At 43.3% G+C, this 25,451-nt stretch overlaps 1 protein-coding gene across 2 annotated transcripts in view; it reads left to right on the top strand.

The window, feature by feature from the left end:
- The window catches only part of SUSD5 (sushi domain containing 5), a 76,963-nt gene that overhangs the window by 39,422 nt on the left and 12,090 nt on the right, over positions 1-25,451 (top strand). The window contains exon 4 of one of the 2 annotated variants that reach the window (XM_007524049.3): positions 1,966-2,154. The exons of the other annotated variant lie outside the window; for it this stretch is intronic. Within the exon in view, the coding sequence (XP_007524111.1) occupies positions 1,966-2,154 (189 nt within the window). The remainder of the gene's footprint in view (positions 1-1,965; positions 2,155-25,451) is intronic. 2 annotated transcript variants of the gene reach the window in all.

Genomic DNA, 25,451 nt, shown 5'->3' with positions numbered 1-25,451 from the left:
CAAAGCCTTATCTTGGAGAAATGTGGAAATGTGCTGTTGTGACAACAAAAATCCTGTAAATCAACATTTCCTCAATAAAATGATATTGGAGTTGGACCAAAAAAAAAAAAAAAAGAGAGAGAGAGCTATGTGCCATGAAAAAAAAAAAGCAGCAGAAACCTTAAATGCATATTCAATAGCCAATCTGTGAAAGCAACACACTTATGATTTTAAATATATGACATTCTGGAAAAAACAAAACAAAACAAAACTATGGGGATGGTAAAGGGACTGGTGGTTGCCAGGGCTTAGCAGGGCTAACTAGGTGGGCCCTGAGGGTGTTGAAGGTAGTGAAACTGTTCTGCATGATAGTATGATGGAAGATAGACTCCTGTCACAAACTGAATGTGGAGCACATAGTGGCCCAAGTGTAAATGCCAGATTTGGGTTGATATTGACTTGTCAGTGTGGTTCAGGATACTGATAATGAAGGAGACTGTTCATGTGTGGGGACAGAGTGTAGATAAACTTTCCACTCAGTTTGATGTGTACCTGAAACTATTCTGAAATAAGCTTGTGCTTTTTTATTATACATCTTTTTATATTTAAATATTTTTTGTAGAGACAGAGAAATTGAAAGGGAAAGGGGATATAGATAGGAAATGGGAAAGAGACACCTGTAGCACTGCTTCCTCCCTGTAGATGGTAACTGGGGTTTGAACATGGCACACTGTAATATGTGTGCTCAACCAGGTCTGCCACTACCTGGCCATAGCTTGTGATTTATAAAAAGGATCAAATAAAATAAAGGAAAAGTGGTCCAAGAGGTGGTGTAGTGGATAAAGCATTGGACTCTCAAGCATGAGGTCCAGGGTTTGGCCCCCGGCAGCATGTATACCAGAGTGATGTCTGGTTCTTTCTCTATCCCCCTCCTATGTCTCTCATTAATTAATAAAATCTTTAAAAAATAAAATAAAGGAAAATATATTTATTTTAATGTGTGTGAGAGAGAGACCAGAGCACTGTTGACTTCTGCTTTATGTTTGTGCTAAGGATTGAACCTCAGACCTCTGAACCTCAGGCCTGCAAAGCTGGTGTGCTACCATTGCACTATCTCCCTGGCCCTGCCATATTTGATTATTTGGCAAAGAAAACCTATTCACTGGGCAAGGATAGATAGCATAATGGTTATGCAAAGAGACTCTCATGCCTGAGGCTCTGAAGTCCCAGGTTCGATCCCCTGGACCACCATAAACCAGAGCTGAGCAGTGCTCTGGTTAAAAAAAAGAAAGAAAGAAAGAAAAGAATAGAAAACTTATTCACATAAATTAGACCAAAAAATTAAATAAATGAGGTGCTGCTAAGCATGTGTTTCTGCATCTTCCTTTCAAGGAGACATTATAATGTAATGCTGCTTTGGAGTATTATTATCATCATCATTATCAGAGGTATTATTTTATTGCCACTAGAGCTGTTTTGGGGGCTTGGTGCCATCACTATGAATCTACCACTACAGGTAGCTATTTTTTCCTTTTTTTTCTTTCTATTTTTAATCTGATAGTATAGAGAGAAATTGAGAAGGAAAGGGGATGGAGAGGGAGAGAGACAGACACATGCAGCACTGCTTCACTACTTGCGAAGCTTTCCCCCTGCAGGTGGGGTCTGGGGGTTTGAAACCAGGTCCTTGTGCATGGTAATACTTGCACTTAACCAAGTATGCTACCTCTTGAGCCCTCTGGATCTTTTCTTCCCTCTCCTCCCCTCCTCTCATCCCCCCCCCCCACCTTTCCTTTTCTTCTCTTCGCTGCCCTGATCTATGTCAAGCCTCCTACCAGGCTCTGGAAATGTCAGGGTGAAGGAGAAACAGCTCCTGTGGTCCCATTTCATTGGGCAAGCAGCACCTACAGAGCAGAAGACTTGCTTAGGTTTGTTTTCACCTTAGTTCTGCAGAGTTTGGGAAAGCTGACTGTGTTTCCTTCTCCTCAGAGAAGCCGTGTGGAGACCCGCCTTCATTCCCACACACCATCCTGCAGGGACGCACCGGCTTAGAGATGGGGGATGAGCTGCTGTACGTGTGTGCCCCAGGCCACGTCACAGGCCACCGGGAAACCGCCTTCACCTTGCTGTGTAACAGCTGTGGTGAGTGGTATGGCCTGGTACAGGCCTGTGGGAAAGGTAAGATGCCCCCAGGACACATCATCCCCATTGCTCCACTTCTGCTGGTGTGTTCTAGGCTGCTGGTGTGTTCTGGGCACTTGTCCACAAAGGTCCCTTTAGAAGGAGCCTTCCAGACCTTTCTTCTGAACTGTGGCCTGGAAAAATATCCTCTTAAGTATTCCTGCAACATTTCCCATGCAGTTTTCTCAGAATTGGGCTTTCCATCTTCTGTGCTGGGGTTAAACAGTTAACAAAACTCTTCTCTTCAGAGTTGACACTGGGTTAACTGTCTAGCTTATTTCCCAGGGAAACTTGATTAAGACAGGCTGCAGGCTTGGCACCAAGCAGCAGTGCTTAGGGCACAGATGACCTCTGATTGGCCAGCGGACTTAGAGTGCTGTTGGGATTACAGGAGAGGAAGGCCAGTTTCAGAGTGTGGGTCTTGTGACCACCCTTGGAGGACCCCAAGAGCTGTGGATTGCAAGAACTTGGTATTTGCGAACTGGGATGGAGTCACACCCACAGGAACCAGTCTGTTCCTTGGCACCTAAGCCATCACAGGGGCATGGTGGGTGGTGGTGGAGGGCGAGGCAAGGAAATGCCAACACAGCTGTGTGGTCTGTCTCCACTGCCGAGTTCCTCCTGCCGCTGCCACTGCCCTGCTGCCTTTCTCCTTCTCCTGACTTGAAGCCTCTGGCAGTTACAGGAGACTGAATCCTTAGTCAAAGTAACAAAGACTCATGCTTAGTACTGACTGAGTCCTGTAAACATGATCTGACTCCACACACACTCCTCATCTCCATTCCATTAGCATCAGAGACCCAACAGACCCAGGCTTCTGCAGCCTGCCTCTGCCTGGCCTCTTTTCTTTTTTAATTTCTTTACTGGGGGATTAATGGTTTATAGTTGACAATAATATATAATTTATATAATGCATAACATTTCCAAGTTTTCCACATAACAATAAAACCCCCACTAGGTCCCCCTCTGCCATCATGTTCCAGGACCCGAACCCTCCCCCCGCCTCCCCAGAGTCTTTTACTTTGGTGCAATACACCAACTCCAGTCCAAGTTCTGCTTAGTGATTTCCCTTCTGATCTTGTTTTTCAACTTCTGTCTATGAGTGAAATCGTCCCATATTCATCCTTCTCTTTCTGGCTCATCTCACTGAATAGGACTCCTTCAAGCTCCATACAAGATGAGGTGAAGAAGGTGAATTCACTATTTTTAATAGCTGAGTAGTATTCCATTGTGTATATAAAGACCACAACTTGCTCGGCCACTCATCTGCTGTTGGATACCTGGGTTGCTTCTAGGTTTTGACTATTACAAATTGTGCTGCTATGAACATAGGTATACAAAGATCTATGAACATAGGTATACAAAGATCTTTTTTGGATGGGTATGTTGGGTTCCTTAGGATATATCCCCAGGAGAGGAATTGCAGGGTCATAGGGTAGGTTCACTTCTAGTCTTCTGAAAGTTCTCTAGACTGCTCTCCACAGGGGCTGGACCAATTACCATTCCCACCATCAGTGCAGGAAGGTTCCTTTGTCCCCACAGCCTCTTCAGCATTTTCTGCTTTTACCTTTTCTGATGTATGACATTCTCACAGGAGTGAAGTGTTATCTCATTGTTGTCTTTATTTGCATTTCTGTGACAATCAAAGACTTGGAGTATTTTTTCACCAATAATAACTACAACAACAATAAAAAAACAAGGGCAACAACAGGGAAAATAAGTGAATAAATATTTTTAAAAATTAAAAAAAAAAACACTTTATGTCCTTCAAATATGTTCTCCCATTCTGTGGCTTACTTTCTCCTTTTTTGAATACTTTTTAATGAATAGTTTTTGTTTTGTTTATTGTTGTCTATTTCACTTCTTTTCAAATTCCTTGTGAGCCATTGAATTGCCTTTTCTAGCCATTAGCATACTTTAGTAAAATGTAATATCATGAATTAATATAAAACGAAAACAGCTACTTTTTTAAAAAAAATAGAGAATCATTTTTTATGGTGAAATTAGACATAAAATCTCCCAGTTGAATGATTACAAAGGCTTATAAAAATTTCCTCTAGTAAAAAAAAAAAAAAATTTCCTCTAGTGTATCTACTTGCCTTGTTGAATACTTGTAACAAAAAAATAGAGACCTGCATAAGTGCTACTGGCGATTTGAGCAGTCTTCTGGCATTTTCCTCCTCCTCCTCCTCCTCCTCCTCCTCTTCTTCTTCTTCTTCTTTCTCCTCCTCCTCCTCCTTCTCCTTTTTTTTTTTTTTTTGCTGCTGCTGCTTTGTGGTGGGCAGGAGCTCTGTACTAGTTCTGATCTTTCACCTGCCTGAGAAAGTCAGGCCTGAGCCCAAAATTCCTGTTTGTTGAATGTGTCACCCTGAGACACTTAATGAGCTGGATTTATTCCTGGGGAGGCTGAAGCTGGACTGTCCCTTGAGCCACACCCACCCACCAAATTGGCTGTTTACTGGCCCCAGTAGAATCAGAACTAAATGCAGGTTTTGTGTGTTTGAAATGGTGTTTATTTTCTCACTGCAAAGCAGAGTTGTTAAAACTTTCAGCTGCTGGGCAGGAATTCTGGTTTCTGCACTTGGCTGGGTGTACAGACTTCTACAGTTTTCCTTATTATCTAGATTTAATATTTAAGATATCTGTGCAATTATAAGAAGTGTGTATGTGCGTGCCTGCTTCTTACGTGAATAGCTTCACTAGGTATTGCACTTCATTTTGCCCATTTATTTTTCCAGTGAATACGAAATTAATTAGGCAACTGCTTCAAATCAGAACCAAATCATTTTTGGAAGAATGGGTCCAACGAGAATTTTCAAGTAGGGTTCACATGGCTTTGGATAACAGTTCTTCCTTGAATTGATGGATGTGGCATATGCATTCATTCTTCATTCCACACCCCATTCATCTGGCAGGATTCTAGGCACTTTGTCTACACAGCTGAACAAAACTAGTCCAACAATGAAGAGAAAACAAAACAAAACAAAACTCTGCTCAGCAAAGTGTTTCAAAGGAGACAGAAGCACACCCAGAAGGTAGCACAGTAACTAGAGCGCCATACTTGCAGCGTGAATTCAAGCTCAGGCCCTGGCGCTACATATACATATGCCTTGGTGTGTTCTTGTGATCTCTCTCTCCTTAACAAAGACATAAATAAAATGGTATTTAAAAAAAAAAGTAGATGATGCAGTTAGAAGGGAAAGTTGAAAAGCAAGATGTCACTGAAGGTAAAATTTGAAAGGAAGTGTATGTTTCCAGATGGGTGGAGAACTCAGTAAACTTAATCCTGCAGAAATCAAGTAAATGAAAGTTGAAAGTGTGTGTTGACTTCACAGTATAAGAAGGACCTGGCAATACTGTATTTCCGGGACACTTTGGGGGCGGGGGGCGTTGAGACATATCTGGGTCACACTGTAGTGAAGACAGGACTGAGCTGGATGCGGGAGAAGACCAAGGGCAGACACTCATGTTTGAATGTCTGTACTTCATGAAAAGAGGCAGGGAAAAAACAAAGAGCTGGAAAAGCATCAGAGGACCAAAGTCATTTAGTGATTCACTTTGTTTTATTTTGTTTGCTTATTGCTTTTGTTATAATACTTTAAGACGGGAAATAGTTCAACTTATTCTGAATGTCAATGGAAAGACTTAGGGAAGGGAAAACTGAATCATTATCTATTTTCTTTTATTGTTTATTTAACCTTTATTTAATTTTCAGAATTTTATTAGTGTCTTAATATTGACATACAAAATATTGACATACAAAATATTGACATACAAAATATTGACATACAAAATATTGACATACAAAATATTGACATACAAAATATTGACTGACATACAAAATTATAAGAACTCTGTATCCTCACTCCCTCCACTGGAAGCTATAGTAGTTCTCCCAAGGTTGCAGATACGGGTTGACAATTATTTCTGTACTATCTGTCTATATTTATATATATGTGCCCTCCCTTTTTTTTCTATGGTCCTGCTCTCTCTTTCCTTCCAAGTCAGTCTCTCTCTCTCTCTCTCTCTCTCTCTCTCACACACACACACACACACACACACCCCTACTACTACTCCCAAATGCCCTTACTTTATTCCTCTTCTCTCTCCAGGTCTTGATGGAGTTGGAGTTTAGAGCCCTCTAGTCATCTTCTCCTATTAATTCTCCCACTCTGGGAGTATGGACCAAAATTCTTTTTGGGGTGCAGAAGGTGGGAGGTCTGGCTTCTGTAATTGTTTCTCTGCTGGACATGGATGTTAGCAGCTCAATCCATACCCCCGGCCTGTTTCTATATTTCCCTTGTGGTGCAGGGCTCTGGAGAGACAAGGTTCCAGGACACACTGGTGAAGTTGTCTGCCCAGAGAAGTCAGGATGGAATCATGATAGTGTCTGCAACTTGGTGGCTGAGGCTGTGGTCTTTCTACTATGTGTCGGTGAATTTTGTTAAGTTCAGTAGTTGTATATATTTGTTGTTATGGGGAAGTGTCTGGTCTAGTCACTGTTATTCCATGGCCACATCTCCTGGAAGTTTTTCCCCCAAATCATTTTCTTGGCTTCCTGGAACCATATATATTTCAAATTTTTATTATATACTACATAAAGTTATAAGGTTCCATCACTTAAACAGAACCCTGACATAGTCCAGGCTCAGTGAATGCTCATTCTTTCCCTTCACGCTGATCACAGAGAGTATTCAGGCCCTTCCACTTAAATGTTCTAAAGGGCTCTGTCCAAAATAGCACCTCATGACTTCCATGGGTGTTATTAACTCTAGTCTGTATTACAACATATAAGAAATGGCAGCCTGTCGTGTTCACTGTCAGTTACTTGGGTGAGAAGTTAATCTTGGCCAACAGCAGGCATCTCAGATTCTGGAAAGGAACACCTGGTCCTTCCAGAGATTCATGACCATGCAGCTATAGGATTCATTGGAGATGCGACACGTATCCATATGGTCACTTTCTGATGTGTGCTGCCCAGGCATTCCATACCACAGCCCTGGCTGCCTCACTCCTCCAGGGATCACTTGTGTCCTCTGTAGTGGGACAGGGCCTTCACTCACTTTGTATGGCTGTCAAGGGCTTTCCTTCACCCATATTCTAGATCATTCACTGAAAGCCTTCTGGCAGAACTTCCCACAGACACCACCTAAAAAAGTCCTTTGCTGTCAGAGTAGGGTTTCAACCCATAGTCCCATCATGATCTCTTCAGGCCCAGAGTCTATCAAGGCATGGGTACCTTGGAAATCAAGACTTAAAAGAACTTTAAGGTGCTGCCTTGGGTAAAATGTTAGCAGGTGGTCCCAAGTTTGATCTCTGGCATTGCATGTGCCAGAGCTGTGTTCTGTTCTCTATTTCTCACTGTCCCAAATATATAAATAAATCTTTAAGAAAAGAAATTGGGAGCCAGCTGGTGGTGCACCGGGGTAAGTGCACATAGTATGAAGCGCAAGGATGCCAGTTCGAGCCCCAGGCTCCCTACCTGCAGAGGGGTCGCTTCCCAAGCAGTGAAGCAGGTCTGCATCTGTCTGTCTTTCTCTTTCCCTCTCTGTTTTCCTCTCCCCTCTCAAGTTTTCTCTGTCCTATCAAAAAAAAATTTAAAAATGACCACAGGAGCAGTGGATTCAAAGTGCAGGCACAGAGACACAGCAATAATCCTGGAGGAAAAAAAGAAAGGAAGGAAGGAAAAAAGGAAGGAAGAAATTAAGACTTACTGAGGTTAGGCAGTGGTGCACCTGGTTAAGCACTCACATTACAGTGCACGAGGACCCACGTTTGAGCCCATGGTCCCCACCTGCGGGTGGAAAGTTTCACACGTGGTGAGGCAGGGTTGCAGGTGTCTTTCTACCTCTTTCCCTTTCTGTCTCCTCCTCCTCTCTCAGTTTCTGTCTGTCTCTATCTAATGATCAATCAATAAAATATTTATATAAGAAGAAATTAAGACTTACTGTTTTCACTGAGAAGTCCATGCACCAGCATCTCTGGCACAGCACTCACCTGCCTCCATGTAATGACGTTCACTGGCTCTGCACACAGCAGGCAGCTTCCACATGCTCTGGGATGGCTGGACTTGTACTTTCTCTCCCTTTGAGCTGAAAGCCCTTCCTGCTGCAAAGATCATCCTCTCTAATACCATGGCTTCTTTCATACAGTGAGTGACACTTCCCAGGAGCCCAGCTCATCTGTGTGTGAGTTGGAGGGCAAGGCCCATGGTTTCTGTTGTAGTGTGTCAAAGTAATAACTATTATTAAAAAATCACATTTACCTTTTGAAAAAAACAAATTGGGGTTTCGATGATTTTGGTCTCAGAGATCCTAGGGGATTAGAGGCTCTAGACTACTACGAATAGTTGTTTGTTTGTTTTTTTTTCACCTTAATTTGGTATTGTGGAGGCATTTGAAGACTGGCTGGGGATGTCTTCGGGAATAGTCTCTAAAGTCAGAACCTGTTCAGTTGCACATAGTTCATGAAGTAATGAAGCAAAATCTGGGAAACAAGATTAGTGTAGGGGAAAGAGTTGATGCTGTGATCTCAGGGGAAGATAACTCTGCGTTAGAGCACAGGAATTGCATGCCTGACTGCCCAGGTTCTTTCCCTAGCACCGACATGAGCCAGAGCTGAACAGAGTTATGCTATTTCTCATAAAAATAAATAAATAAACCTTTTTAAAAAGATGTGAACTTAGCTTGATCTTTGCTTTCTCTGATTCCATGGTTTTTCTGATTAGGGTTAATTTCCTATCAGTTTACCGTGACCGTAGGTTGCTGGACGTGGAGAACTTGGGACATGTAACCTCTCCAGTAAGGCTTTTCCCAGAAGTGGGGCTGGAGGACTGAACCATTACCTGCTGGCACTCACAAAAGCTGAGGGATGACTGCACTGACTGGGGAAAAAGGAACGTGGGCAGAACACTGATAGTGGTCACTTCAGTGGTGACTGCAGTTGCTTATGAAAACATTATTTCAGTGAGCAGTGTTTTTTTTTATGTTGTTTTGTTTCTTAATATCTTAGTCAGGTGGAGACTGGATGAAGTTATCATTCCTGATAAGCAGCAGGAGTGAGTCCACAGTGCCATGTGCTCTTCTTGGGTGAGTGAGCATAAGAGGGATGTGTGCAGGAGCGTGTCACATGCCCCCTGAGTCCTGTTGTTAGGAGAATATTAGGGAAGGTTAATACACCAAGAGACTAGAGAGAAAAGCAGATTTCATCAGATGGCTAGCAAACCTGACGAGATGGCAAGTCTCATGTCTCAAAAAGCATCTTATGCCCAGCCTGGGGTTCGGGGCCTATGAAGGGTAGTGGGTCAGCAGGGGACAAGGGACCCAGTCCCCAGTCATCTGACTGACATAAAGGGTCTTCTAATGTAGACGGAAACACCAGAGCTTAGTGTTCTGTATTACTTTCTGTCTGGAGGTCTGCATGGTAGATTTATCCTGACATTTAGGTAACAGGTCCCTAGTTTAACATACTTATATATGTTCTTTAGACAGAGACAAAGAGGTCAAGAAGGAGTCATATTTCATAGCATCAAACCTTCCTTCAATACAGTGAAGGCCAGGCTCGAACTAGAGTTGTACACAGGGCAAAGCAGCCCACTATCCAAGTGAGCTAGCTCAGCAGACTCCATTCTTTAAAAAAAAAAGTCTTATCTTTGTTTATTATTGGATAGAGACAGAGAGAAATCGAGAGGGAATGGGGAGATAGGGAGAGAGACGCCTGTAGCCCTGCTTCACCACTCGCAAAGCCTTCCCTCTGCAGGTGGGAACCAGGGGCTTGAACCCAGGTCCTTGTGCACTGTAGCATGTATGCTCAGCCAGGTGCACCACTGCCCAGCCCCGCAGCCTCCATTCTTTAAGACTAGAAGACAAAGGGGCAGAATCTCAGTGAGGATATAAGAAGCATACAGAGAGCAAGATGGAGTCTGTAGTGCTTGCTGAGTTTTACATTCTTTCTCTCACATTATCATTATAAGTCTAAGAGCAGAAATGACTACTCCAGTTTACAGGCAGCAAACAAAGTTAAAGAATAGATCAGCGACTTGCCTGTGTCCCACAGCAATAAGGAAGCTGAACTGGGAAACAGAAGCAGCCATGTCTCATTCTGACATCACGTCTGTGCCTCCTGAGACCTCTAAAACTCAGGGAGAGCAACGCATCAGGGCAGCCAGCCAATCGTAAACTAGTCGTTGCCTCAGTAGGCTCCTTCATCTCCCCTCCTCCCTTGTTTCTAAAACCTTTCTTTTGTTTTCTCAGACTCACTTAAGTGTCTGTTTTTCTCCATCTTTTAGACTTAACCTCCTTTATAGAGTGAAGCAAGAGACTGAAACTGAATTTAGAATTTCCCTGTCAATATTGCCATATTTGTTCAGAGGTTCATTGAACCAGTGGTTATTTCTGGCTTGTCTGGTTGTCTTTTTTTAAAGTTACTATTTTTAAAGGCTGTGTAGCCAAGACCAGAGAGGGAGAGGAAAAGAAATAAAAAGAAGGTTTATGTATATGTGTGTGTGGGGGGGGCTTCCAGAAATAGAGTAGAATGAGAAAGAAGATAGAAAGAGGCATCTTCTGGGTCAGGCAGTGGTGCACCTGGTTGAGCTCACATATTACAATATGCAAGGACCTGGGTTTGAGCCCTCGTTCCCCACCTACAGGGGGAAAGCTTTTCGAACGTGAAGCAGGGCTGCAAGTGTCTGTCTCTCTCCCTATCACTCCCTTCCCTCTAAATTTCTGGCTGTCTCTACCCAATAAATAAATCTAATTTTAAAAATTAAAAAGAAAAAGAAAGTGGCATCTTTGAGAAAGCCCCAGGATTTTGGACTTTGCCCTTGTGTACTTCAGCCCCTAAACATGCCCCACCCGGAAAAATAAAGGCAGTACACAAGCAAGCCTTCTCTCACTCCTGAATTCTATCTGTGATCTTCTGTTTTCTAAAAGTAACAGTTAAATATAAACACTGAGGGAGTGCCCTGACTTTGACCAGCTGAACCCATGAAGTTTATACTTCCTGGGCTTGATGGTGGAAATCAGAGGCTCCTATGTTGTGTGAACAGATGTTAGACAGTGCAGGGGGTGGATGTCAGGAAGAAGGGGAGAAGAATCACTAGACGATTGAGAAGAGCATAGACTGGGGAAAAGCAGAGAGGAGGTGAGAGAAACAGAATCACAACAGGCAGAGAAGTGGGCTTCTTTTCTGGGAAGAATTTCATTTTGGCCCGACATGCAGTGAATCACAAACTTAACTGTTACTTGTATGAAGAAAAACCAACTTGTAAGACTTTTTTCTTTTTTCTTTTTCACGAGTAGACTGTTTATCAGCAGTTGGTGTTCTTGTCTTCACTAGAGGTTTTGGGAACACACACAGAAAGAGAACCTGTTTTTGTTGTTGTTTGTTTGTTTTTTCTTGCCTCCAAGGTTATCGATGGGGCTCAGTGCTGGCACTACAAATCCACTCCTCCTAGAGGCCATTTTTTCCATTTTTTTATTGGGTAGGACAGAGAGAAATTGCAAGAGATGGGGCAGAGAAAGAAAGACAGAAACCTGCAGACCTGCTTCACCATTTGTGAAGTGACCCCCCTGTAGGTGGGAAGCCAGGGGTTCGAACTGGGATCCTTGCTCTTATCCTTATGCTTTGTACTATGTGTGCTTAACTCAATGTGCTACTGCCTGACCCCTGAGAAATAGTTTCTTTTTTTTTTTTTTTTTTTGCTTTGCTGCTTGTGAAGCGACCCCCCTGCAGGTGGAGAGCCAGGGGCTCAAACCGGGATTCTTACATCAGTCCTTGCGCTTTGCACCATGTGTGCTTAACCCGCTGTGCTACCGCACAACCCCCCCGCCCCGACGTTGTTTCTAAACCAGCTCCTCAACCTGCAAGCCTGAGGAGGCAGGAGGAGCTTGGCTCTGAGGCCTGGGTTGTGATCCGGAGATAACCTAGGCTCAGTGAGCTTTGGAGGCAGAAGCTTAGACACAGACCGAGTTCAAACTGACCCTAACGTCTGGGATTAGGCAGACCCCCAGCTAAGTCTTTCATTTACCAGATCAGTATTTCTTGCTCAAGAAGGGAAGGAGAAAGAAAACAATGCTCATCCCCTGACCATATCCCAGACGCTGTCACAGGTGAAAACAAGGCAAGGAGTCTAGGGCTCCTCTTGAAACTCTGCGAGTAAATGTTTGCAGGAAGAATTGCAGGATACTTCGGCAGGTTTCAGGGAGAGCGAGTGTGTATGGAGGCAAAGTGAAAAATGGGAAAGGGAAATGGGTTGAGTGGTGGTGCACCTGGCTGAGTGCACATGTCACCATGCTCAGGTAACCAGGTTCAAGCCCCCATTCCCTACCATCAGGGGGTAAGCTTAATGAGCAATAATAAGTAAGTAATGCTGCTGCTGTCTCTCTCCCCCCATACATACCCCTCTCAATTTTTCTCTGTTTTATGAAGTAAAAAAAGAAAAAAAGAGAGAGAGAGAGAAATAGATGTACATACACATGTAAGAGAAAGAGAGACCCGTGGTCTGGGAGATGAGGCAGTGGATAAAGCATTGGACTCTCAAGCATGAGGTCTCGAGTTCAATCCCCAGCAGCAAATGTACCAGAATGATGTCTGGTTCTTTCTCTCTCTCCTCCTATCTTTCTCATAAGTAAATAAAGAAACAAATTCTTAAAAAAAGAAAAGAAAGTCTTAAGGGAGAGAGAGACCCCAATCCCCTTAGTGTTACAGTGCATCCAGACTGTGGGTAAGTGTGTTGAGGTGCACATGTGCTGAGGCTGGCTGGTTTAACAGACCCCGGGGCCCCTCAGTAGTGATTAACTTAGTCATTGTCTTCTGGTGTGCATGTATGCATGCTGTGGCTTCAGACAGATGGAAGGACAGAGATATTGGTGCTGTTCTAAGACATGCTGGTGGCTGGTGTCTGGCCCCTCTTCCTTGCTACATGAGATGGTTCCTGGGTGGGAGGGAGGGAGTTGCTTGGCCAATTTGACCAGTTCCACTGAGTTCTTTTTTTTTCTTTCCGTTCTCCACTTTATTGGATAGGACAGAGAGAAATTGAGAAAGGAGAGGAAGATAGAGAGGGAGAGAGAAAGATAGACACCTGCAGACCTGCTTTGCTGTTTGTGAAGCATCCCTGTTGCAGGTGGGGACCACTGCATTATTATTTTTTTCTTAAATATTTATTTATTCCCTTTTGTTGCCCTTGTTTTTTATTGTTGTAGTTATTGATGTCGTCATTGTTGGATAGGACAGAGAGAAATGGAGAGAGAAGGGGAAGATAGAGAGGGGGAGAGAAAGACACCTGCAGACCTGCTTCATCACTTGTGAAGCAACTCCCTTGCAAGTGGGGAGCCAGGGGCTCGAACCTGGATCCTTATGTCTGTCTTTGCGCTTTGCGCCACCTGTGCTTAACCTGCTGCACTACCACCCGACTCTTGAGTTATTTTAATCTTTTTGCCTCCAGGATTTTTGCTGGGGTTTGGTGCTGGCACCACAAATCCACCGTTCCCAGCAGCTATTTTTTTCTCTTTTTTTTCTTCGCTCTATTTGTATTTGAAAGGACAGAGAAATTGAGAGGGGAGGAGAGATAGGGAGAGAGAGACACCTGCAGACCTGCTTCACAGCTCACAAAACATCCTCCTGCAGGTGGGGAGCAGGGTCTTGAACCCTGGTCCTTGCACATGGTGATATGTGCACTTAGCTGGGTGTGCCACGTGCGGCATTCTTTTTTTAAATATTTATTCATTCCCTTTTGTTGCCCTTGTTGTTTTATTGTTGTAGTTATTGTTGTTGTTATTGAGGTCATCGTTGTTGAATAGGACAGAGAGAAATGGAGAGAGGAGGGGAAGACAGAGAGGAAGAGAGAAAGATAGACACCTGCAGACCTGCTTCACTTCCTGTGAAGCGACTCCCCTGCAGGTGGGGAGCCGGGGGCTGGAACTGGGATCTTTATGCCGGTCCTTGTGCTTTGCACCATGTGCGCTTACCCCGCTGCGCTACAGCCCGACTCCCCCTGAGTTCTTTTTTAATGAATATTTTTGAAATTTATTTATCCTTTGTTGTAAGTTGTTGTTAGAAACATAAATTGAAAAGGCCAGGCAGTAGCGCACCGGGCTAAGCGCAAGGACCTGTATAAGGATCCTGGTTCGAGCCCTGGCTCCCCACCTGCAGGGGGTTCACTTCACTAAACCTGAAGCAGTTCTGCAGTTGTCTATCTTTCTCTCCCCCTCCTCTCTTGATTTCTCTCTGTCCTATTCAACAACAATAGCAATGGCAACAATAACAACAGCAATAAGGGCAACAAAATGGGAAAAATGGCCTTCAGGAGCAATAGATTCATAGTGCAGGTACTGAACCCCAGTGATAACCCTGGAGGCAAAAAAAGAAAAACAGAAATCGAGAGGGAAGTGGGAAATAGAGTGGAAGAGAAATAAAGAGACACCTGCATTGCTGCTTCACTGCTTATGAAGCTTCCCCTCCAGCAGACATGGAGCTGGGATTTGAGCCCAGATCCTTATGCCTGGTAACATGTGTGTTCTGCTGCTTGGCCCCCCACTGAGTAATTAATATGCCTGCTAATGTCCTTCCAGCACCCTTTGGTGCTCTTTGGGGCCACCCATGTGTGGCAGACAGGTTCCCTGGCCCTTTTAGCTATCCCTAACAGTGTCCTTTGACTTTCTGACATATCTAATTTCATGGGATTCATTACATAGAAGAGGAATATGACAGTCATACTGATTATGTCCAATACTGGCACTTAGAGGAACTAAATAATTCTGTCTTTGCTACTGTCATACATGTCATACATGTCCCCTTTATCAATACAGCTTCTATCCTCCTTTCCTCCTGTCTTTCTTTCCTTTCTTCCATCCTTCCTCCCTTCCAGAAACATTTTTGGAGTGCCTGCCATGTGCCAAGAAGCTTGCCGTGTGATGGGGATGCCATTACCCCCCCCCACTATCTGAAGCAGAAAGGTCCTATTTGGTAATCCAGTAGGATATTTTGGGGGCCTCTGAGAACACTGTTCCCATTCGTTTATAGAGGAAGATATTTTAGCATTCCTGGGCCTCCAAATAACATACCAAACTATGTACCAAATAGGAATATTCTACTTTTAGATAGTAGGGAAATCCTGCACAAAAGCTGAGAGGACTTGTCCTTATTCTCAGAGAGAGCAGGGTCCTGACCCTGCCTTCAGGGGACCATTGTTCTAGAGATACGTCTCCTGCATACAGGTTTTACCCTGTCTACATAAAGGTGAGACAAACCTAAATGATTCTTGTCCAACTTCCTTTCCATAAGTACCTTTTATTTTATCAGTGGGAATCCACTTCTAATATTTATCCTGGTAGTTAATAGACTACTGGGTTCACTACTAATAGGAAAATATTTCAGATATTCAGTGTGTGTGCTAATTAGCAAAATGGTGGTTTTAATCAAGCTACAGATTAAGCAGCCACATAGAGTTTCCTGATGAAAACACTGTCTGCCCCTGGACTGTGAATTCTTCATGGACTGTCAGAAGCAAATGGAACATAACTGAATACAAGTAACACATGTATAGTATCACACAGTGTATTCTTGAAATCTTTTAATGTGGGACCAGGCTGTGGTGCAACTGGTTGAACACATATGTTACCATGTTCAAGGACCCAGGGTCAAATCTCTGGTCCCTACTGGCAGTGCAGAAGCTTTAAGAGGGGTGAACCCAGGTCCTTGTGCATGATAATGTGTGTACTCAGCCAGGTACACTGTGGTCTGGCACCTCACTCTAGTTTAGACAGTGCTGGGGATGGAATCCGGGGCTTTTTGCATGCAGATCGTCGCTGTCCTCCTGATGCATCTTGCTCAGTGCTAAATAATTCTTCATTAGTCTTATGAGGGGGTCTGTTGGTGTTAGTAGTCTTGTCAGAAACCACTTTGCGGCATGTTGGTCTGCACTGTTTAAGTCTCCTTTCTCATCTCTTTCTCTCTCGTTTTGTTTTTTCTTTACTTACTGTTTTTATGAGTGATTTGATGGTAATTTACAAGATTATGAGATAACTCTACACCATTCCCACCTATAAGATCTGGGCTCCCCCACCAATGATAAACACCACAGTTCTCCCAAATTCATAGATAGGAGGTGACTGTCATATATGTATGTCCTGAAGGACACTATATAGTTTTTCTCAACTGCTGAGTAATACTCCACTGAGTATATATGTCCCATGGCTTCTCCTCCTCCTCCCCCCTCTTTTTTTGTAATACTCAAATGAGTGATTTTTATTCCATTGTTAAAGACTTTCCCCCCTAACTCTATAAGTATTCAGCATAGATGTTTTTTACCCTCCCTCCCACACTCCCAATATTTTATATTTATTTTCCCTTTTGTTGCCTTTGTTGTTTTTTTAAATTTTTTTTATATTTATTTACTCTCTTTTGTTGCCCTTGTTTTTTTTATTGTTGTAGATATTATTGTTGTTAGTGAGGTCATCATTGTTGGATAGGACAGAGAGAAATGGAGAGAGGAGGGGAAGACAGAGAGGGGGAGAGAAAGACAGACACCTGCAGACCTGCTTCACCACCTGTGAAGCGACTCCCCTGCAGGTGGGGAGCCAGGGGTTGGAACCGGGATCCTTAAGCCGGTCCTTGTGCTTTGCGCCAACTGCGTCTTAATACCGTCTGACTCCCGCCTTTGTTGTTTTTTATTGTTGTTGCAGTTATTGTTGTTTTAATTGATGTCATCATTGTTAGATAGGACAGAGAGAAATGAAGAGAGGAGGGGAAAACACAGAGGGGGAGAGAAACACACCTGCAGACCTCCTTCACTGCCTGTGAAGCGACCCCCCTGCAGCTGGGGAGCCGGGGGCTTCAAACTGGGATTCTTGCACCGGTCCTTGTGATTCTCATTATGTGGCTAACCTGGTGCGCTACCACCCCACACCCCAATTTTTTTTATTTACATCCACACAGGTGAATGCACATGACTTTTGTGCTGATTTTTATCTAAATTAATTTCTCTATGGCTGTAGATTCCATTTCCTCTCTCTTTTTGGTATTACTGGGGACTTACACATTCAGTTTCAACAATCTGGGTCAACTTTTTTCAGACAAAGGGGGAGAGAGAGAGAAAGAGAGAGAGAGAGAGAGACAGAGAAAAGAGAGTGGGAGAGAGAGAGAGAGCCAGAAAGGGAGAAACCCCATAGCAACAGGGCCTCCCCCGAGCAGGACTATTTTCCTGTGATGCTGGGCTCAAACCTGAGCTGTGTGCACAGCAGGGCAGGCTCCCTACCTGGTGAGCTATCTCTTTAAGGTTAGTTTGATAAAAGTAGTCTATATGTACTTAATAATTATTTATTCTGGGGGCCGGGCAGTAGCGCAGCAGGTTAAGTGCATGTGGCGCAAAGCGCAAGGACTGGTGGAAGGATCCCCAGTTTGAGTCCACCTGCAGGGGAGTCACTTCACAGGCATTAAAGCAGGTCTGCAGGTGTCTTTCTGTCCCCCTCTCTGTCTTCCTCTCCACTCTCCATTTCTCTCTGTCCTATCTAACAATGACAACATCTACTACAACAACAATAAAACAACAAGGGCAACAAAAGGGAAAATAAATAATAATAAAAAAATTTTAAAAACAAAGAAATATTTATTCTATCATTATTGGGTATAATCTACATATATCAAATAGGTCACATTTATTATGTTGTTCAGATCTATATTTTTGTCTTTTTGTCAATTTTTTTCTAAACATTTCACTCCACTGTGGATTTACCTGTTTTTCCTTTTAGTTCATAGATTTTTGGATTCACATATTTTGAAATGATATTATTAATCACCCATGGTTAGTATTTCCTATCTTCCTGGTGAAGTGAACCATTTACCCTTAGGAAGTGTCTTTGTAATTTTTTTTTTTTTTACTTAACGTCTTAGCTAGTTAGTTTTTTTCATGACACATATATTTTTTTCTTTCTTTTCCTTTCAGCTTCTCTATATACTTATATTTAGGACAGGGGTAGACAGCATACTGGTTATGCAAAGAGACTCTCATGCCTGAGGCTCCAAAGTCCTAGGCTCAATCCCCACACCACTATAAACTAGGGCTGAACAATACTCAATGCTCTGGTTAATATATATATATTTAAAGTATGTTCCTATGTTCCTTATATACAACATATAGTCAGCTGGGGCTTTAGTCCGTCTTACATTCATTCATTAAGGATTTGAGCTTTAAATTCTGTGGATTCAATTCTCTGGCCCACTTGTTCTTTATCCTTTGCTTTCAAATGCTCTTTGGTGTATTTAAGCATATTAAGTGTTTGCCTCCCTCCCACTACGTTCTAATGTGTATTTTTTAAATTGTTACTTAACAAAATATAACGAGCACCTTTTTCAGTGTCTCATATAAACTAATACTTTAACTAATACTAACTAAAACTAATAGTCTACAACTTAAATACCTCCAAACTTTTTTTTCCATTTATTTCTTCCCAACTTCTAGGCTGCTATCAGCTGTTTTGAATAAATACAGTGTGTGTGTGTTTACTATATAATGCAGTCAGCACCCACTTAGATATATCCCTAATTTACATGTTATAACTGTTATTTTCTTCCTGTATCTCTGAGCTGTCACTGAGAATATTTCCATAGGATGAGAACTCTAGACTGGTAGTTCTTTTCTTTTAACATTTTTAAACTTTTTTATTTTTTTTATTTTTTTTTAATGTTTCTTTTTTTTTGTTGTTCTTTTTAAAAAATACTTATTTTATTTTTTTATTATTTTTTTTAATTTTCTTTTTTTTAATTTTTTTTTTATTTAAGAAAGGATTAATTAACAAAACCATAGGGTAGGAGGGGTACAACTCCACACAATTCCCACCGCCCAATCTCCATATCCCACCCCCTCCCCCGATAGCTTTCCCATTCTCTATCCCTCTGGGAGCATGGACCCAGGGTCATTGAGGGTTGCAGAAGGTAGAAGGTCTGGCTTCTGTAATTGCTTCCTCGCTGAACATGGGCGTTGACTGGTCGGTCCACACTCCCAGTCTGCCTCTCTCTTTCCCTAGTAGGATGGGTCTCTGGGGAAGCTGAGCTCCAGGACACATTGGTGGTGTCTTCAATCCAGGGAAGTCTGGCTGGCATCCTGATGACTTTTTTTTTTTTTTGCCTCCAGGTCAGCACTTCAAATCCACTGCTCCTGGTGGCTATTTTTTCCATTTCATTGCCATTGTTGTGGTTGATATAGCTATTGTTGTTGGATAGGACAGAGAGAAATGGAGAGAGGAGGGGACACAGAGAGGAGGAGAGAAAGATAGACACCTGCAGACCTACGTCACCACTTGTGAAGCAACCCCCCCCCCAGCAGGTGGAAAGCTGGGGGAGCTTGAACCGGGATCCTTATGCCCGTCCTTGCGCTTTGTGCCATGTGCGCTTAACCTGCTGTGCTACCACCCAGCCCCCTTCCTTTAGCATTTTGACAGCACATTTTTATTTTGACTTTTATTTTAAACTGTAAGATCATGATCAAGATATTAAAAAGAACAAGGATAGGTAGAAGATTTCTCAAGCTAATTGAGTCAATATACAACACACCTACAGACAACATTATATTCAAGGGTGAGAAACTGAAAGCTTTCTACAATCATAAGATCAGATACAAAACAGAGCTGCCCCTCTGTCTCCATTACTTCTTCTAGCGTTTGCCCTTCTTCCGTAGCCAGTCAACAGCGTCAGGTTGAGCCTGATGTAAAGTTTCGAGACCTCCTTTGAATCTGGAGAGGTGGCAGTCGTTGACTATGTGGGTCATAGTCTGTCTGTAGCCGCTATTAAACGTAGTCTTGTTTTTTATTTTTTGTTTTTAGTAAGATGGTTGTTTTCACTAGTAGCTTTAATGTTTTTCTCTGTCTCTGGTTTCCAGTAGTTTTAATGTTTTTGGCTCTCTTTCTCTCGATCTGTTTTTCCTTTTAAACAGTCAGATTTCAGTTTCAGTCTTATTGTTGATTATTAAGGTGATCATTATTCTCTGTCTCTCATTTCTAGTAGTTCTGATTTATCATTCCTGTGTGTGATTCTCTGTTAATGTGTTCTGCTTGAGATCTGCAGCCATTCTTGAAGATGTGTCTTTTTCTCAGCTTTGGAAACTCCTTCGTTAATTCTGTCTCTTAAAATATCAAAGTATCTTTCTTTTAAAGTTTTTTTATATTTATTTACTTATTTTCCCTTTTGTTGCCCTTGTTTTTTTATTGTTGTTGTAGTTATTGTTGTTGTTATTGATGTCATTATTGCTAGATAGGACAGAGAGAAATGGAGAGAGAAAAGGAAGTCAGAGAGGGGGAGAGAAAGATGGACACCTACAGACCAGTTTCACCTCCTGTGAAATGGTCCCCCTGCACGTGGGGAGCCAGTGTCTGGAACTGGGATCCTTACACTGGTCCTTGTACTTTACACCACGTGCGCTTAATCTGCTGCACTACCACCCGACTCCCCAAGTATTTTTTTTTATTTATTTTTTATTTTTTATTTAAGAAAGGATTAATTAACAAAACCATAGGGTAGGAGGGGTACAATTCCACACAATTCCCACCACCCAATCTCCATTTCCCACCCCCTCCCCTCATAGCTTTCCCATTCTCCATCCCTCTGGGAGCATGGACCCAGGGTCATTGTGGGTTGCAGAAGGTAGAAGGTCTGGCTTCTGTAATTGCTTCCCTGCTGAACATGGTATTTTTCTTTGTTAGGGTATTATATGGGTTGTCATTTGATTCCCAAAGTTTGAAAATCATTCTTTTTATAATATTCTGTTTTATTATATTGCACTCACTTTCTTAATTAAGTTCTTCTTCTTCTAGCGTTTGCCCTTCTTCCGTAGCCAGTCAACAGCGTCAGGTTGAGCCTGATGTAAAGTTTTGAGACCTCCTTTGAATCTGGAGAGGTGGCAGTCGTTGACTATGTGGGTCATAGTCTGTCTGTAGCCGCAGGGGCAGTTCGAGTTGTCTCTGGCTCCCCAGCGATGGAACATAGCTGCGCACTGGCCATGGCCTGTTCTAGCGATTGAGGAGGGCCCGATCATAACGTGCTAGGTCAAACCCGGGTTGACGCTTGCAGGGGTCTGTGATGAGGTGTTTGTTCTTTACCTCAGCTGACTGCCAACTCTGTTTCCAAGAGTCTGGAACAGAGAAGTTCAGTGTAGGCGTAGGGGACCAGATTGGGTGACGAGACGTCAAGCGTTGGACAGGGTGGGCGAAGATATCCGCGTATATTGGCAGGTCCGGTCGAGCGTAGACGTGGGAAATGAACTTAGATGATGCCGCATCCCGACGAATATCTGGCGGGGCGATGTTGCTAAGAACTGGCAGCCATGGAACCGGGGTGGAACGGATGGTTCCAGAAATGATCCTCATGGAGGAATATAATTTGGAATCGACCAAGTGGACATGGGGGCTACGGAACCATACTGGGGCACAGTATTCTGCAGTGGAATAGCATAATGCCAGAGATGATGATCGTAGTGTGGAAGCGCTCGTGCCCCATGAGGAGCTGGCCAGTCTTGCAATGATGTTATTCCTCGCGCCCACCTTTGCTGCAGTTTTTATGAGATGTTCGTGAAATGACAGGGTGCGATCGAGAGTAACGCCAAGATAGACTGGCTGGGCTTCATGCCGGATTCTCGTATCTCCAAGCTGCACATTAAGCTCACGCGAGGCCGAGGCATGGTGTAGATGGAAAACAGATGATACCGTTTTTGCAGTGCTAGGGATTAATTAAATTTATTCTGTGAAGCAGGTGTAAAGAATTCTTTCTGTCCTTAAATAATTATTTCTTCTAAGTTGGGTTCTTTGCCCACCCCCCAAATCTATTTTCTCTTCATCCAGAAGATGGATTGGTGGCTAGACATAGACCACTTAGCTCCTGGTGGCATTTTTTTCATTTTCTCTGCCGCCCCCCCTTTTTATAGAGACAGAAAGAAATTGAGAGAGAAGGAAATAGAGGGAGAGAGGGATATGGAGGGAGGGAGGGAGGGAGATGGAGGGAGGGAGGGAGGGAGAAAGAGAGAGAGAGAAACTTGCACCACTGCTTCATCACTGGTAAAACTTCTCTCCTGCAAGTGGGAACTGGCAACTTGAACCCAGGTCTTTGTACCTGGTAACATGTACACTCTACTGGATGTGCCACTACCCACCCACATTCTTGTTGGGTTTGTTTGTTTGTTTGTTTTTGTTTCCAGGGTTATGGCTGAGGCTCAGTGCCTGCACTATGAATCCATTGCTCCTGGAGGCCATTTCCCCCCCTCTCCATTTTTGTTGCTCTTGTTGCCCTTGTTGTTGTTGTTGTTATTGTTATCACTGTTGTTGTTGTTGTTGGACAGGACAGAGAGAAATCAAGAGATGGGGGAAGACAGAGAGGCAAAGAGAAAGACACCTGAAGATCTGCTTCACCACCTGTGAAGCAATCACCCTGCAGCTGGGGGGCCGGGGTGATCGAACCAGAATCCTTACGCTGGTTGCGCTTTGCGCCATGTGCTCTTAACCTGCTGCGCTACCACTCAGCCCCATATTCTTGTCAATTTTAAAACAACCAGGGCCCACGGCTACTGGTAAAGTAGCTCACTTGGATAGTGCACTGCTTTGTCATGTGTGCAACGCAGGTTCAAGCCTGGCCCCTAGCACACAGACAGAATCTTCAGTACTGTGGTTTTCTTACCCCCTTTTCTTTCTGCCTGTTTATCTGTAAAAGTTAAAATGAATTAAAAAGATAAAATAGGGGAGTCGGGCGGTAGCACAGCGAGATAAGCGCACATGGCGCAAAGTACAAGGACCGGCATAAGGATCCCGGTTCGAGCCCCCAGCTCCCCACCTGCAGGGGGGTCGCTTCACAGGTGGTGAAGCAGGTCTGCAGGTGTCTTTCTCTCCCCCTCTCTGTCTTCCCCTCCTCTCTCCATTTCTCTCTGTCCTATCCAACAAACAACAATATCAATAACAACAACAATGATAACTACAACAATAAAACAACAAGGGCAACAAAAAGGAAATAAATAAATAAATAAGAGGAGTATAAAATTTTAAAAAAAGATAAAATAACCAAGGCCTCCTTTCTCTTCAGAAGTGGTGTTAGACCAAGGTTGATTTCACCTCCAAAACATAACACCCATTTTTTAGTCTATCGGGAAGAATCAGCAGCGGTGGTTACTGGGTCTGTTGCCCTTCATCCATTTGCTTTTTTCTGGAATTTTTCAACTCTGCAGGTTAGCTTTTGAAGGCTGGGGCTAGGTTAGGCACTCTTTCTCACTGCCCTTCTGTGTTCACCAGGGATACAGCTCTGTCTGTCAGAGCACCAACTTGTATGCCTGATGCCCCCAGAAGTCACAGGTTCAGCCTCTGTCACCACCTCATGACAGAAGTGATCAGTGATCTGGTTCTTTCTTTCCCTTTCTTCTTAGTCTCTCCCTTATAATAATTTGGAAGAAAGAAAGAAAGGACTAAAGTTGATGGAACTAGAGCATGGGGTAATGGAGAGAGAAGAGGCAGGGAACAGGCTACAGAGACACATCAAGACAAGAAATTCACTAAGGTGTCAGCAGTTTTTGCCTGTACCTGTACAGACAGTTCTCTGGAGCTGTTGACTGTTGGGTAGAATTTTGTTGCATAGAGTGGAATAGTGCTTAGACCATTATAAGTATTCTTGAGTGAAGGAAAGAATAGATGGACCTAGGGTGAAAGAAGGGTAAATCTGGGGGGACCAGGCAGTGGCGCGCTGGGTTGTGTGCATAGTAGGCAGTGAAGTTCAAGGACCTGTACAAGGATCCCCATCCAGGCCCCGGGCTTCCCACCTGCAGGGGGTCACTCACAAGCAGTGAAAAGGGTCTGCATGTGTTTATCTTTCTCCCTCTCTACCTTCCCCTCCCCTCTCAATTTCTCTCTGTCCTATCCGCCCCCCAAAAAAAAAAAAGGAAAAAAAATGGCCGCCAGGAGCAATGGATTTGTAGTGCAGACACGGAGCCCTAGTGATAACCGTGGAAACAAAAAAAAAGAAGAAGAAGGATAGACAGATAGAAAAAGAAGGGTAAATCTGCAATAGTTCAGACCCCAAGATTGTCTTCATCTCTGTTTTTTCAAAATCAGTCAGAACTCAGAGTGACTGACATATCTGCTGATGAGGGTTTGAAGGGAGACAGTGAGGACAGTGAGGGAGCATTGCCACAGGCTGGCTACCTGGGTGCAGTCTCTCAGGACTACTGTCCCATCAACAGCTCTGTGCTGAGGTCGGTTCCTTTCATCACACTGTCTGAATTCAGGGAAACAGCTGATTTGCAGACAACTGTGAATGAGCTATAGTTGATGACCTGACAGAAAATGAATGCAGCGTCAGGCTTTTTGCAACCAACAACTAGAAATGACACAAGTCCCATGGTGTTTAACAGAACCGTTTGTGGCCTCTTGACGGTTTGATGACTTGGACCACAGTCAGGCAATAAAAAAATACTCCCTGGTAAAATAAGGTGTGGCAAGAGTCCTTCCATGGCATAGGATGTGCGTTTGCAAGTGGGTGAAAACTTGTTGAGGGAAAATTGTCTTGGAGAGATCTGCTTCCTGCCTCTCCCCACCATGAAAGAGGACTGTGTTCTAGCTGAAAACACAGGCATATTCATCCTCCATGGCAGAACCTCTGCAAGACAACTGGCAAATGGATATTGTTTTGCAAAAGTAAAATAATAAAAATATAATAATGTCTTCTTCAATGTCACAGAATACAGTCCTTTGTAAAATAGAAAGCAAATTGACTGTGGTGGGTTCGTGGCCTGTCAGCTGTGTGGAAAGCCAAGCTTCTTGGCATTCTATCTAAGTATTGATGGCAAGGAACCATTTCCCTGGGTCATTAATCTGGATCTGCTAGCGGTGGGGAGGAAGTTTAAGGAGGATGTCCTTTTAAGTCGATAGGAGTGGGAGCATGGAGGAGAGGTTGGGAAACAAATAGATGTTCCCATGGGCCACGCTCGGGTCTAATGTGCTCACTAGAGTGTGAGATGTGTGATGTAAGCCCATCTGTTTATCTTAGTGTTCGGCAACCCTTCCATGATGTTCTGAGGGCCTTCAGGATGATGGGGCATTAGAGATTATTAGAAGTGAGCCCATTGTCCTTATGTTTCTGTTTGGTTTTGCTTTTTTTGTTTGTTTGTTTTTTGTTTTTGGTGGGCAGAACTGTGTTCTTGGAAATAAATTCTTGTTCTGAGTAATCATGAAGAAACAGAGATGGAAAATATCTTGGATTCTGGACTATTGCACATTTCCCCTTATTTCTTCTTAGTGCCTTATATTTATCCCTTCATTCTGGTTAAAATGGCC

This window comes from Erinaceus europaeus, chromosome 21 (assembly GCF_950295315.1).
Source record: "Erinaceus europaeus chromosome 21, mEriEur2.1, whole genome shotgun sequence".
Taxonomy (NCBI): Eukaryota; Metazoa; Chordata; class Mammalia; order Eulipotyphla; family Erinaceidae; genus Erinaceus; species Erinaceus europaeus.
Note: the sequence above shows the minus strand (reverse complement) of the source record. Positions and strands in the feature narration are given on the sequence as shown.